At 35.0% G+C, this 15,262-nt stretch overlaps 1 protein-coding gene and 1 pseudogene across 1 annotated transcript; both read right to left on the bottom strand.

Annotated features, from left to right (window-relative positions):
• The window catches only part of LOC107016446, an 8,290-nt pseudogene extending 5,221 nt beyond the window's left edge, over positions 1-3,069 (bottom strand).
• A 46-nt stretch (positions 3,070-3,115) lies between these two features.
• Positions 3,116-14,019, bottom strand: LOC107016443 (LRR receptor-like serine/threonine-protein kinase FLS2). Its single transcript, XM_015216914.2, has 6 exons — positions 13,877-14,019; positions 13,707-13,791; positions 12,461-12,612; positions 12,284-12,375; positions 3,192-4,771; positions 3,116-3,124 (listed from the first exon to the last, which is right to left on the bottom strand). The coding sequence occupies exons 1-6, from the start codon at positions 14,017-14,019 to the stop codon at positions 3,116-3,118; spliced, it is 2,061 nt and encodes a 686-aa protein (XP_015072400.2).
• Positions 14,020-15,262: the final 1,243 nt, after the last annotated feature.

The following is a 15,262-nucleotide window of genomic DNA, read 5'->3' as shown; positions in this document are numbered from 1 at the left end:
GAACCTTTTGGTCATTAACGCAATGTTTTCGTCCTCAAAATTTTCTGGTGTTGTGCCTGTAAGAACCAGGTTCTTCTCTTTTCTTTTGCCTCCAATTTCCTTTTCTTGTTTTTTCTTGAGTTCATAGGTCATGAGATTTCCAATGAGTTCATCCATAGCTAACTTATCTAGATCACGGGCTTCAGTAATGGCTTCTACTTTGCTTTCCCAAGATTCTGGAAGAACACTCAAAAGTTTTCTTACTGCCTTCCCATTGGGAATTATTTCACCTAGTGAGTAGATTTCATTAATGATAGCAGTGAACCTGGTGTGCATCTCTTGGATTGTTTCACCTTCTGACATTCGAAACAGTTCGTACTGTCTACTCAAGTTATCAATTTTAGACTTCTTTACCTGAGTTGTTCCTTCATGCGCAGTTTGCAGAGTTTCCCATATTGCTTTTGCATCTTGACATGATGATATTCGATTGTATTCATCTGGCCGCATATCAAGATCTTTTTTGCTTTAGCATTGTTCTGAATTGCATGTTTATCTGCAACATTCCATTCTTTCCTATCTTTTGGTACTTGAGTGGTTCCATCAATTCCATTCTTCATTGGTATGGTTGGACCGTCCAACACGACTCCCCATAGGTCTGGATTTTCTCCTAGTAAATGATCCATCATGCGATTCTTCCACCATCCATAATACTTTCCATTAAACAGCGGTGGTCGAGTTTGTGAAGCTCCTTCCTGTGGTGTAGGTGGTGCAGCCATTGATCCTTTTCAAGATGTTAGTCTTTTAATGAAAAGACCTGCTCTGATACCAATTGAAGAAACCTTACCCCAGAACAAGAACCAGGTTCTTGTAAGTTGCTTTTTAAGTAAAGACACAAACACTTATTAAATTAAAAACCTTCCTCACTCAAGGAAGGAAAAACCTCGTTTTATTAATTCAATTATAAGATTTTGTGATTACAACTCAATAATCAAAAAGCCTTATCTCTACTATCTCTCTCTATTGACTCCAATCGATCTCTCCAAAAGGCCAAACCCACCTTTTGTTACAACTCTCACTAACACTCAACCCTACAAAGAGCCAAACCCACCCTTTGTACAAATCTCTCAAGACTCAACTCCCAAGAAGTCAAACCCACTTCTTGTTACAAATCTAGGAATTATTACAACTCAATAATAATCCTAGAACAAATCAACAAAGACTAATAACCTTAGACTTTAATTGATCAAACTTCAATATCCAATAGTTCTGAGTAGAACAGGTTTCGTGAACCTGGTCCTTATGTTGCTGTGATGAAGGTGAACCTGGTCCTTGTGTTTCTGTGACGAAGGCCTGCGTTTTTTCTCCAGAAAATACTGCTCTCAAGATGATATATTTCGTGAATATGCAATACCTATCGTTCTGGCTTTGCTGGAAAAATTCTCTCGATTTTTGTGATTGCAAAGACATTTTTTTCTTTCAACTTCTTGATCCTTTTATAGATTTGATTTGCCTTCAACTTCTACAAGGAAAGGAATTACAAATCCTTTTCCTTCTTGAACTTGTCTATATTTACGTCTTTCCTTATTTGACTTGAATTGTAATTTTTTTATTTCTTTCCTTCTTTGACTTGAATTGCTACTTTTTTTTTTCTTTCCTTCTTTATTTATTTCCATATTTGTTTCCTTCTTTTCCTTCTTTACAATTCTGCACTTTTTCTTCTTTGCCTCAATACTTTTTCTTCTTTGTCGCAACTCTCATAATTGTATACATACGACACCATGCCTTCACTTTATCAATCATCAAAACTACTTTATTTGTTCTCCTACTTCCCAACATTTTCCCCCTTTTTGATGATGATAACCAATGATTTGTTACACATCAAGACTCTTTGTTAGTGATCAAAACTTCAATTCTTTGTCATCCATCAAAACTACAAACTTCATGTTTTCTCATTCCCCAACAATTTCCCCCTTTTTGATGGTGACAAACTATGCATATATCTATCTACATTATATACTTTCCCCCTTTTGGCATCATTGAAAACCAATAACCAAAGAACTCGANTATTTCCCAACAATATTCAATTGCCAGAGCTACATCAAGCATTATGATGACTCTTTGAAGAAGGTTCAAGTGGCAATCTTCTCTGTACAACCAATTCTCAAGACTTCCATTGGGCATATACTGCAGAACAAAAGCTCTTATGTGTTCACTAGAACAAGTAGTAATCACTGGAATAAGATTTCTGTGCCTAACATTTCTCATCACTTCACATTCGGTATCAAACCTCTTGCATACTTCCTCATTTTGTAAATCGAGTACCTTTATTGCCACCGCAGTTCCACTAGATAATGTACCTTTGTACACAGAGCCAGAACCTCCCGAACCAATTAAATTGGATCCATCAAAATTATTTGTTGCTTGTTGAATCTCGTGATAAGTAACCAATGGTAAGTCCTGATATCCGGTACCTTTTCCACGTCTTTGGAGTTTGCTTTCTTCTGTCGTCTCATTATCCAAACTATAACGAACAAAAATATCAGAAAAGAAGCAGCAACCACCGGAATAACAATTTTAAGCACAAGCTTCTTAGACTTTGATTGTTGTCCAGTTGTAGTGATAGCACATGCAGGAATCTCCAATATGTGCATTCCACATAGACCTTTGTTCCCAAGAAATGATTGTAGAGTGGAATTCGCAAACACACCTCCACTCGGTATTACACCTTCTAAATCATTAAATGAAACATTAATGTTTTTAAGGTATAATAGCTTTTCCAAAGACTTGGGAATAGTACCTGACAACGCATTTAAAGACAAATCCAAGTATTCTAAGCTTATCAAGTTGGCAAAGGATAATGGAATTGAGCCTGAAAATGAATTGTTTGACAGGTCAAGAGTATTCATGTTTTGCAGGTCCCCCAATTGGCTTGGTATCATGCCTGAAAAGTGGTTACCAGAAAGATCTAGTCCTATAATGGCCTTCAGTCCTCCAATATCCTGTGGAACTTCTCCCTCTATAGAATTTTGTGACATGAAAAGATAGAGAAGGCCACTCATCTTCCAAATGCTCAAAGGAATCTTGGATGATAATTTGTTAGAACTCAATCTAATGGCTTGTAGCATGCTAAGATTTCCTAAACATTCTGGAATTGATCCAGAGAGCTCATTACCATTCAGACTTAACTGAACCAAATTAGATAAATTGCATACCGCCTCTGGAATATGTCCCTGCAATTTATTGTTATTTAGATACAACCCTTGGAGTTGTTCAAGCTTAACAACATCAGAAGGAATACGTCCCGCCAAGTTGTTTTCTCCAAGGCTTAGGGTTATTAGACCGCTCATGTTGCGTATACCCCTGGGGATGGGGCCATTAATGTGTGCATCTAATATATGAAAGTATTCAACAGTAGATGAAAGATTCCCAATAGAATTGGGCAGAATGCCATTCAACGGATTGGAACCCACTTGTAGATATCGCAACATCCTACAGTCCGCCAAAGAATTGAAGAACTGCAACTCATGCTCTCTTGGTTCATTGGTAAGTTGATTATGATGTAGGAACAGTTCTTGCAGCTCATGAAGATTCCCCAAATTAGTAGGAATAGTGCCTGTGAGAAAGTTATTTTCTAGCCCCAATATCTCAAGCTTAGAAGCATTTGTTATGAACAATGGAATTCCCCCTTCGAGCTGATTGTGTCCCAAGAAAAGTTCTTTAAGGTTCTGAACATGAAGACCTGATGTGGCTGGAATTCTACCCGAGAGGTTACTGAAACTGCAATCAATCATTTCCAAAGAAGATAGGTTAAAAATAGCCTTTGGAATTTGCCCCACTATACGACTGTTTCCACAGTAAAGATTTCGCAGAGTGGAAATATTGCCCAATGAAGTGGGAATAGTCCCTGTTATTGGATTATTACCAACATAAAACTCCTCGAGTTTGGATAAACAACCAATATTTCTGGGTATGTCTCCAATCATATTGTTATATGATATGGACAAAATTTTGAGCTCTGTGAGCTGGCATATGTTAGAAGGAATGCAACCAAAAATTTGGTTCTTAGATATACTTAGATACTTCAGATTTGACACAATATTCCCTTCATCAAGTAAGAGAGGACCAGAAAGGCTATTGCTTGCCAGAGATGCTCTAATTAGCGACGAGATATTAAACAGTGTTGCTGGAATGGAACCTGCTAATTGATTATTGAACAAATGCAACTCTATAAGTTGGCTGAGATTACCAATCTCAGTTGGAATGACACCATTGATTCTGTTCCCAGACAAACTGAAGTTCAGCAACTTTGTGGCATTTCCAACAGAAGAAGGGATTATACCTGTGAGGCTATTATTCCTGAGATTTAGGATTCTGAGTTCGGGTACATACCATGGCCCTTTCCACATTTCACCACTGAGTTTATTGTAAGCCAATGAAATGATTTGAACTCTCTGGTGTTGAAATAGACTTGTCGGAATACTTCCTTCTAGCTGATTGTTTCGAACATTAATCACTCGCAAGCGAGGCAAGTGTCCAAGTCTGTACGGTACGCCACCATGGAATAAGTTATTCTCGAGATTGAGATCTCTGAGAAAGGACAAATTGGCCAAAGACGGGGATATTGTGCCTTGAAGTTGCAAATCAGGAAGAGCCAAGGCCACAACCCTTTGTGTTTTTGGAGTGCAAGTGACACCAAACCAAGAGCAAAAAGAAGTATTTTTGGTCCAATCATTGGCCAAAAAATGACTCTGACTTGTAATAAGTTTTTGAAAAGCTAGTAGAGCTTCTTGGTCTGTCTCATTTGAGGAAGCAATTGATATAAAAAAATTGAACTAGAAAGAGGACAGTCGATATGTGCTTCTTCATGCTGTTACTATGCACTGGAAATAGAATGTTTTCTCTGTGTGTGGTCTTGCCAAAGATCAAAGTAATTCTCCACTATATATGTAAAAGATGTTGAAAAGGATAGTCTACATAATTTCTAAAATGTGAAAGCAGATTAATGCGAGGAGGAAAATAAGTATGTGAAAACAGATGAAAAGAAGGAAAATAAGTAGCAAAAGGAAAAATAATCTGTCCACTTCACTTGAGTCACTTGCAGCAGTCTCATTCCTTTCCAAAGAAGGGTGGGGTGGCCTTGATAGTCAATCAACTTGTATTGAGAAAAAATAGGAACTCTTCATAATTATATGGTTCAGAACTAAGTCAATCTGAAATTATGCAGCCCAGACAAGCTGTCTCATAACTCAAGTCAATGGGAATCACTTACTGGCAAAAAGAAGGTTCTTTGTTAAAAGTATTTTGGAGAAGAATAATTTATATTTGACAAATCAATTTTAAAAATATTTTACAATACTTGATCAATGCTCCAAAAGGGGTTCTTGGAAAAAAATACTATTTCAACGAGGCATCCTAACGACTACCTCTCCCTCCTAGCTTACCAAAGAGGAACCTGATTAAATACTTAAAAAGGGTGATAAAAATAATAGTTTGAGTTTACGTTACACATATATACTGTGTAAGAAATGTTGAATCACTAGATCTGGCATTTCATTCACCTGCAAAATTCACAGAGTCTAACTAAGCATTTCCATTTAGCAAATAGTTTAATATGACAGAAGAAGCTAATGAATCAACATATGAAGGAGAGGAAAAAGAGGTGCAACTCTAAACATTCATAATATTTCTTCATTTAATTCTTTAACTACTCAAATCTGAAATCACAAAATGAGGGAAATGCAACACTATAAAGTACAAACAGTACATGACTCAGAAACCAGATAACTGGAAAAAGAAAACATATTAACTTGCAACTAAGAAAGAACATAACCAGAAGAGATGCTAACTTCTACATTTCCCAAAATGTGTTCTTGATTTTGTTAAGTCTCTTAACGACATCTTTCATGGTTATTTTTTATTCTGGTATTTCCGTTGTGCAATGTAAAGTCAATTCTATCATGGAGGCTATGCAGATTTCACTTTTGGAAGTAATTTGTTCTTTAACTAGAAAAAAATATTGGCATCCACAACTTTCAACATAGTTTTTGGAAATGCTCGCCTTATCCACTCCCTCAAGCCAAGATTTTCATTGAATATCTCTTCATCAGGTGGCCTTCTTTTTGCCAAAACGTCCATTAGCATGATGCTATAGCTATAAAAATCACCACAAGCGGACACTATTCCCTCCGGGCCATATTCTTACAAGAATGAAAATGGAAAAGATTTACTCACTTGAAATATAACAACAATGCTTGTACTAGAAAAGACTTGTTTTTTATATATATAGTTCTACCACTTGGAATGGCTTAATTTTGATAAGAGAAAATCAAAGAGAGAGGTTTAATGTTAAATTAGAAAGAAGAGAGTAGTATAGGTACTGGTGCAATATATCCCAATGTCTCCATGTGTGCCACGGATATACTTACAACTAAAATTTTTGAAATGCCAAAATCACCAACATGAGCCACCATATCTTCATCCAAAAGAACGTTGGCTGGCTTTAGGTCGCAATGAACAATAGGAGTATCATGACCATGGTGTAGATATTCAATGGTTTTCGGATCATGAAACATGAATTAAGGATTATCTAGATTTTCTTTGTGTATTAGTTCATGAATTTTTTTCGCAATGTGTCTAACTGACTCAACTTTTGTCATGACTCAAATTCTGATCAAGCTTTGATCGGCACCCGATGTCTTAACTGAACTGAATGAACATCTTGGCTTTCTATTGTATTCTTATTCAAATAAATTCGTGCAACTCAATACAATTCTTTGCAAAGTAAATGTAATATTTGGATCTCAAGTTCAAATAAACATTCTGAAAAATTGTATTAATTATGTTTATGAAATTTCTTATCATTATACAATATTTATGCATAATAAGAATGCATAAACCAAATTCTAAGACTGTCTATAAATGCTTATAAAAGAAATAATTGAAATATGAATATATGTGTCTCCACCAAAAGCAAGAAGTGGAGCTACCAAAGCATGGAAAGTTTGGGGGTCTTTAGCCTATAGTTTGCTCATCTCGAATTGGCTCAAAAGAGAAATTTTGTCAAAATATTTTTAATTTTTTTTTTCAATTTAATATGTTATATATGATCTTAATAAAAAAAAATTATTAGGTACTAAAATATTTTAAAAGACCAAGTAAAACAATTAAGCTTGGTAAAAATTGGATTGGGTTGGGTCTTGATCCGTCATATGACTCATTACCTAACCCATTTTGATCCAAGCAAATTTGGGTTGGGTTAGATCTTCACCCGATTGTTATTTTAAACCATTATGTCCCGCCCAAATTTAACGCAACCTGCTCATTTTTTTTTGAAATGAAATTTATATATTTGTAAACTACGTAAAAAGTACTATGAGTCACAATAATTGATACTTCAAAATGTTTAAAAAATCTATAAAAAAACTTGCGATAAAAAATAGCCTTATTTAACTTTTGAAATTCGAAAGGTAACATATAAAATGGGACGGAGATAGTATAGAGTTACATTTTTTATTTACTTAGCCCACCTAAAAACATGAAATTACTGCTAAAAACAACCTCATGTTATATATTCAATATCAAACCTCTCTCATACTTGCTCATTTTCCAAATCTAGAACCTTTATGGTCACCATAGCTCCACTAAATAATGTGCCTTTGTACTCAGAGTCAAAATTTCTCACCAATTAAATTGGATCTATCAAAATAATTTATCGCTAGTTGAATCTCACGATAAGAATAAATCAATTGAGACAGACAAGAATATTACTATAAAAAATGGTATAACCATTAGAATAATAAATTTTAGCAAAAGTTTCTTATTGTCGTCTAGGATTAAAGATAGGGAAAGTCGGAACCTCCAATATAGGCATCCATATAGACCTTTGTTCTCGAGAAATAACCACATAGGATTTCGTGACACATCTAGAAAGAGACTGAATTTTACGAAATAAGACTGACTGACTCAGTTTGACCCCACATTTTGTGAGCCCATTTGTGACGACTTAGTGAGCGATTGTCTATCTCTACAAGACCGACATCATTTATTCTTTTGGACTTTAAAGGTCACGAAAATGAAATTTAAGATCATCTAAGTTTTTTTGTGTATATTATAATCTATAAATTTTTCAAAATATGTCAAAACAAATCTATTTAACCTCAAATTTGATGAATCCATTCGAAACGACCTTGCTAGTGAATTAGATTTAAAAGCTGAAAAGGACAAGGTCACGGGTTGGGTCTCCTAACAAACAAAATGATGGCAATAAGGCTATTTACTTTGATGAACTTTTCTTGTTAGTTTTTTGTTTTATTATACAAAAGGAATTGTTTCAAAAAGAAATTTCAATTTCAAAATCTCAATTCCAAGGAGGGATTGAAAGAGATATATATAGACCTAATTTGTTTTTATTGTGAAAGTATAACAAATTGATGCATTTAGCTTTAGTTTAAATTTAGATAAAATTGACATTAAAATTTAATTATTGCTCTCTCAATTTAAAAATAATTAAATTGTTGGGGGTGTTTCACACCCTTTAAGAAGAAAAAAATTAGAACATACATTAGACATTGCTTTTTATTTTTACTGTCCAGGTTCATTTGACTTTTAATATGACAATGCTTTAGACTTTTAACTTTCTCTTTGGATATAACTCCAAACATCTTATAATAATAATGTGAATCTCTTCTATTTTTCCTAACATCTCATAATAAATTGAGTATTTTTTACTACTCTTAATATCATGGATTTTTCAAGTGACACTTATGTATCGGTTATATTATTATTAATGAATGAAAATTAGGTGTTCTAAATCAATCTTGTTGAGATAGGTTTTCAGACTTATGCTGTGTTGTGTAAAAACAGACAAAATGTTCGACTGGATGTGAGGAATACAAAGATATGAACCAAAAGCCTTGGTGAGTGGCAATCTTGAGTACTAACTCTTGAATGGAATTAGAAGGCTGCTTGAGAATCTTGCAAGATAATGTATGCCATTTCCCAGTGCAACATATTAGTCTAGTTTTTACTCTGCCTCCTTTGGGTTTCCTCATTTTTAATAATGTGAATTCTGTATGATGTTGTAGTTGAGGGAATATCAATCCCATAATTCAGTGACGTTTAGAACTAATTAACTACCCGTAGGACTTTGTTTTGCATAACCAGAGTTGTATGTACACTACTAAACCAGACATCACTATGCCCTATTTCAGATACAAACAATTCTAATTAAAATGTGCAAGTTCAAAATTATTTTGGTGAGAAACTATTGAACTTCAAGGTGGAGGACGAAGGTGGTGCAGGTGGAGGCGTGGAGCAGTCGTCGCCACCTTGTCGGAGATGATTCAAAATTTTTCGCCGCGAAAGTCGAAACCGTAGTGGAGGACGAAGGTGGTCCAGGTGGAGGCGTGGAGTAGTCGTCGACTCGTCGCCGCCTCGCCGGAGGTGATTCAAAATTTTTCGCTGCGGAAGTCGGAACCCTAGTTCTAATACTGAGAACTTCAAAGATAGAAGTGAAAACTGAAAAGTTATGGGTATTGGCCTATTGGGTATTATCGCGGTATCGCCTATAACTGTGGCGTAAAATTAGGAAAAAAATATTAATATAAATATAGGTCTTATCGGGGTATCGGGTAGGCCGATATTTTGGCTACTCAACCCGACCCTCGAACCGATTACCCAATACACTATTTTTCTAAACCGAGCCCCGAACCATTAGCCCAATAACTTGAACCGTTAGCCCAATAACCCGAAAATCGGTCCGGATTAACGGTTTGACCCGATTTTTGCACAGGCCTAGGTATATCTATGATGACCTAGTGAAAATATACATTGCCTCTGCAGACTGATATATGTCAATTTTTGGAGTTTTGAATTATGAAATATAAATTCAGAATAATTTATGTTTTTTCATGTGTATTAATCCATGGATTTTGAAATATGACTATCTAAAGTGTTTGACTCTAAATTTTGTGGGTCTATATTTGATAACCTAGTGAACGATACTTGTCTCTGCACAGACATTATTTTTTATTTAAATTTTGAAAAATATGAATTTGAAACTACATAAGATTTTTGTGCGTAAAAGTCCATGAATTTTATGGGTCCAGAACAACCTTATGAACAGTACTGATGGTTTCTCAAAGCCCAGTCTGATCCTTTTAGAGTTTTTGGTATACAAAAACAAGAATTTCACGATTATCTCAATTTTTATATGTATTAATCTATGAACTTTTAAATATCACTAATTGATTTTGAATAACCCCAATTTTTTTGGGTTTATTCGTGATGACCTAATGAGAGATACTCCTTGTCTCTACATTGACCGATATAAACCTTTTAGAATTTTCGGATCATGAAACATGAATTAAGGATTATCTAGATTTTCTTTGTGTATTAGTTCATGAATTTTTTTCGCAATGTGTCTAACTGACTCAACTTTTGTCATGACTCAAATTTTGATCAAACCTTGATCGGCACCCGATATCTAGACTGAATCGAATGAACCATCTTGGCTTTCTATTATATTCTTGTTCAAATAAATTTCTGCAACTCAATGAATTCTTTGTAAAGTAAATGTATTAAAGTAAACATTCTGAAAAATTATATTAATTGTGTTAATGAAATTTCTTATCATTATACAATATTTATGCATACATAAACCAAATTCTAAGACTATCTATAAATACTTATAAAAGAAATAATTGAAATATGAATATATGTGTCTCCACCAAAAGCAAGAAGTGGAGATAGAAAGTTTGGGGGTCTTTAGGCTATAGTATGCTCATCTCAAATTGGCTCAAAAGAGAAATTTTGTCAAAACAGTTTTAAAAACTTCTTTTTTCAATTTAATATGTTATATATGATCTTAATAAAGGAAAAAAATTATTAGGTACTAAAATGTTTTAAAAGACCAAGTAAAACAATTAAGCTTGGTAAAAATTGGATTGGGTTGGGTCTTGATCGGTCATGTGACTCATTACCTAACCCATTTTGATCCAAGCAAATTTGGGTTGGGTTAGATCTTCACCCGATTGTTATTTTAAACCATTATGACCCGCCCAAATTTAACGCAACCTGCTCAATTTTTTTGAAATGAAATTTATATATTTGTAAACTACGTAAAAAGTACTATGAGTCACAATAATTGATACATCAAAATGTTTAAAAAATCTATAAAAAAAACTTGCGATCAAAAATAAACTTGTTTAACTTTTGAAATTCGAAAAGTGACATATAAAATGGGACGGCGATAGTATAGGGTTACATTTTTTATTTACTTAGCCCACCTAAAAACATGAAATCACTGCTAAAAACAAACTCATGTTATATATTCAATATCAAACCTCTCTCATACTTGCTCATTTTCCAAATCTAGAATCTTTATGGTCACCATAACTCCACTAAATAATGTGCCTTTGTACTCAGAGTCAGAATCTCTCACAAATTAAATGGATCCATCAAAATTATTTATTGCTAGTTGAATCTCACGATAAGAATAAATCAATTGGATAAGTCTTAACTTCCCTTTCCTTCTAAATCAATCTTGTTGAGTGGCAGTCTTGAGTACTAACTCTTGAATGGAATTAGAAGGCTGCTATAATGTATGCCATTTCACAGTGCAACATATTAGTCTACTTTTTACTCTGCCTTCTTTGGGTTTCCTCATTTTTAATAATGTGAATTCTGTATGATGTTGTAGCCGAGGGAATATCAATCCCATAATTCAGTGACGTTTAGAACTAATTAACTACCCGTAGGACTTTGTTTTGCATAACCATAGGGAAGTAAAGGTGCGAAAAAGAAGTTTTTTCTAAGCGTATATAGTGGTATAGTCCTTAATGCGCAGGAGCAAGAAAAGGGACCGACAAACACTGCTATTGCTATCGATACCATATTAACCCTTCTCTTCCAATTTATAAAGGAAGACTGTTTACTATTTATGAAGATTTCGAAGTTCTTGGAGAAATGAAAACTTCTTGAAAGAAGTTTCGACCAATGTATCTTCTACATCTCCAATCCATACCTCTTCATGAAGATCTCCAGTTACTGGTTAGGATGGGTAGATAAATTATGTGTGATTTTTTGTCTACTCTATCTGGAAAGAAATATGAATGATATGGCCACTGCTGTTTTAACCTGCCACATCTTGCATAAATAATCGAACATCCAAACAAAAAAGAGTCTTGACTATACTCAGAATTATGTCTATTATTGTTTTACTTCTAGCATATATATACATAATGAAGCAGAGATTATCAAGGTTGTGCACTAATCTGCATCATAGGGTTTTCGTGAGTTGTGCAACATTGCTCTTGCTCTTCCGATTCTGGTTGTGGATCTTCTTTTCCCCACAAAAGCAAGTACAATCCAGTAATGACAATTACTGCTCCAATGATACTGAAAATGTTTTAAGGAGGATATTATATATAGTACATGAATTTGACCCAAAGAACAAATTGAGGGAGTTAGATCGATTGCTTACCTTCCTGTGTAGATCTTTTCACCAAGGACGAAATATGCTACAACTGCAACTAGTACGGTTGAGACTGGATTGAACACTGTTATGAAAACTGGTCCCTTTTGTTCAATGTACCAGAGTTGTATGTACACTACTAAACCAGACATCACTATGCCCTATTTCAGATACAAACAATTCTAATTAAAATGTGCAAGTTCAAAATTATTTTGGTGAGAAACTATTGAACTTCAAGGTGGAGGACGAAGGTGGTGCAGGTGGAGGCGTGGAGCAGTCGTCGCCACCTTGTCGGAGATGATTTAAAATTTTTCGCCGCGAAAGTCGAAACCGTAGTGGAGGACGAAGGTGGTCCAGGTGGAGGCGTGGAGTAGTCGTCGACTCGTCGCCGCCTCGCCCGAGGTGATTCAAAATTTTTCGCTGCGGAAGTCGGAACCCTAGTTCTAATACTGAGAACTTCAAAGATAGAAGTGAAAACTGAAAAGTTATGGGTATTGGCCTATTGGGTATTATCGCGGTATCGCCTATAACTGTGGCGTAAAATTAGGAAAAAAATATTAATATAAATATAGGTCTTATCGGGGTATCGGGTAGGCCGATATTTTGGCTACTCAACCCGACCCTCGAACCGATTACCCAATACACTATTTTTCTAAACCGAGCCCCGAACCATTAGCCCAATAACTTGAACCGTTAGCCCAATAACCCGAAAATCGGTCCGGATTAACGGTTTGACCCGATTTTTGCACAGGCCTAGGTATATCTATGATGACCTAGTGAAAATATACATTGCCTCTGCAGACTGATATATGTCAATTTTTGGAGTTTTGAATTATGAAATATAAATTCAGAATAATTTATGTTTTTTCATGTGTATTAATCCATGGATTTTGAAATATGACTATCTAAAGTGTTTGACTCTAAATTTTGTGGGTCTATATTTGATAACCTAGTGAACGATACTTGTCTCTGCACAGACATTATTTTTTATTTAAATTTTGAAAAATATGAATTTGAAACTACATAAGATTTTTGTGCGTAAAAGTCCATGAATTTTATGGGTCCAGAACAACCTTATGAACAGTACTGATGGTTTCTCAAAGCCCAGTCTGATCCTTTTAGAGTTTTTGGTATACAAAAACAAGAATTTCACGATTATCTCAATTTTTATATGTATTAATCTATGAACTTTTAAATATCACTAATTGATTTTGAATAACCCCAATTTTTTTGGGTTTATTCGTGATGACCTAACTTGCTCTTCCGATTCTGGTTGTGGATCTTCTTTTCCCCACAAAAGCAAGTACAATCCAGTAATGACAATTACTGCTCCAATGATACTGAAAATGTTTTAAGGAGGATATTATATATAGTACATGAATTTGACCCAAAGAACAAATTGAGGGAGTTAGATCGATTGCTTACCTTCCTGTGTAGATCTTTTCACCAAGGACGAAATATGCTACAACTGCAACTAGTACGGTTGAGACTGGATTGAACACTGTTATGAAAACTGGTCCCTTTTGTTCAATGTACCAGAGTTGTATGTACACTACTAAACCAGACATCACTATGCCCTATTTCAGATACAAACAATTCTAATTAAAATGTGCAAGTTCAAAATTATTTTGGTGAGAAACTATTGAACTTCAAGGTGGAGGACGAAGGTGGTGCAGGTGGAGGCGTGGAGCAGTCGTCGCCACCTTGTCGGAGATGATTTAAAATTTTTCGCCGCGAAAGTCGAAACCGTAGTGGAGGACGAAGGTGGTCCAGGTGGAGGCGTGGAGTAGTCGTCGACTCGTCGCCGCCTCGCCCGAGGTGATTCAAAATTTTTCGCTGCGGAAGTCGGAACCCTAGTTCTAATACTGAGAACTTCAAAGATAGAAGTGAAAACTGAAAAGTTATGGGTATTGGCCTATTGGGTATTATCGCGGTATCGCCTATAACTGTGGCGTAAAATTAGGAAAAAAATATTAATATAAATATAGGTCTTATCGGGGTATCGGGTAGGCCGATATTTTGGCTACTCAACCCGACCCTCGAACCGATTACCCAATACACTATTTTTCTAAACCGAGCCCCGAACCATTAGCCCAATAACTTGAACCGTTAGCCCAATAACCCGAAAATCGGTCCGGATTAACGGTTTGACCCGATTTTTGCACAGGCCTAGGTATATCTATGATGACCTAGTGAAAATATACATTGCCTCTGCAGACTGATATATGTCAATTTTTGGAGTTTTGAATTATGAAATATAAATTCAGAATAATTTATGTTTTTTCATGTGTATTAATCCATGGATTTTGAAATATGACTATCTAAAGTGTTTGACTCTAAATTTTGTGGGTCTATATTTGATAACCTAGTGAACGATACTTGTCTCTGCACAGACATTATTTTTTATTTAAATTTTGAAAAATATGAATTTGAAACTACATAAGATTTTTGTGCGTAAAAGTCCATGAATTTTATGGGTCCAGAACAACCTTATGAACAGTACTGATGGTTTCTCAAAGCCCAGTCTGATCCTTTTAGAGTTTTTGGTACACAAAAACAAGAATTTCACGATTATCTCAATTTTTATATGTATTAATCTATGAACTTTTAAATATCACTAATTGATTTTGAATAACCCCAATTTTTTTGGGTTTATTCGTGATGACCTAATGAGAGATACTCCTTATCTCTACATTGACCGATATAAACCTTTTAGAATTTTCGGATCATGAAACATGAATTAAGGATTATCTAGATTTTCTTTGAGTATTAGTTCATGAATTTTTTTCGCAATGTGTCTAACTGACTCAA

This window comes from Solanum pennellii, chromosome 4 (genome assembly GCF_001406875.1).
Source record: "Solanum pennellii chromosome 4, SPENNV200".
NCBI lineage: Eukaryota > Viridiplantae > Streptophyta > Magnoliopsida > Solanales > Solanaceae > Solanum > Solanum pennellii.
The sequence above is the reverse complement of the archived record's forward strand: the minus strand, read 5'-3'. Positions and strand labels throughout refer to the sequence as shown.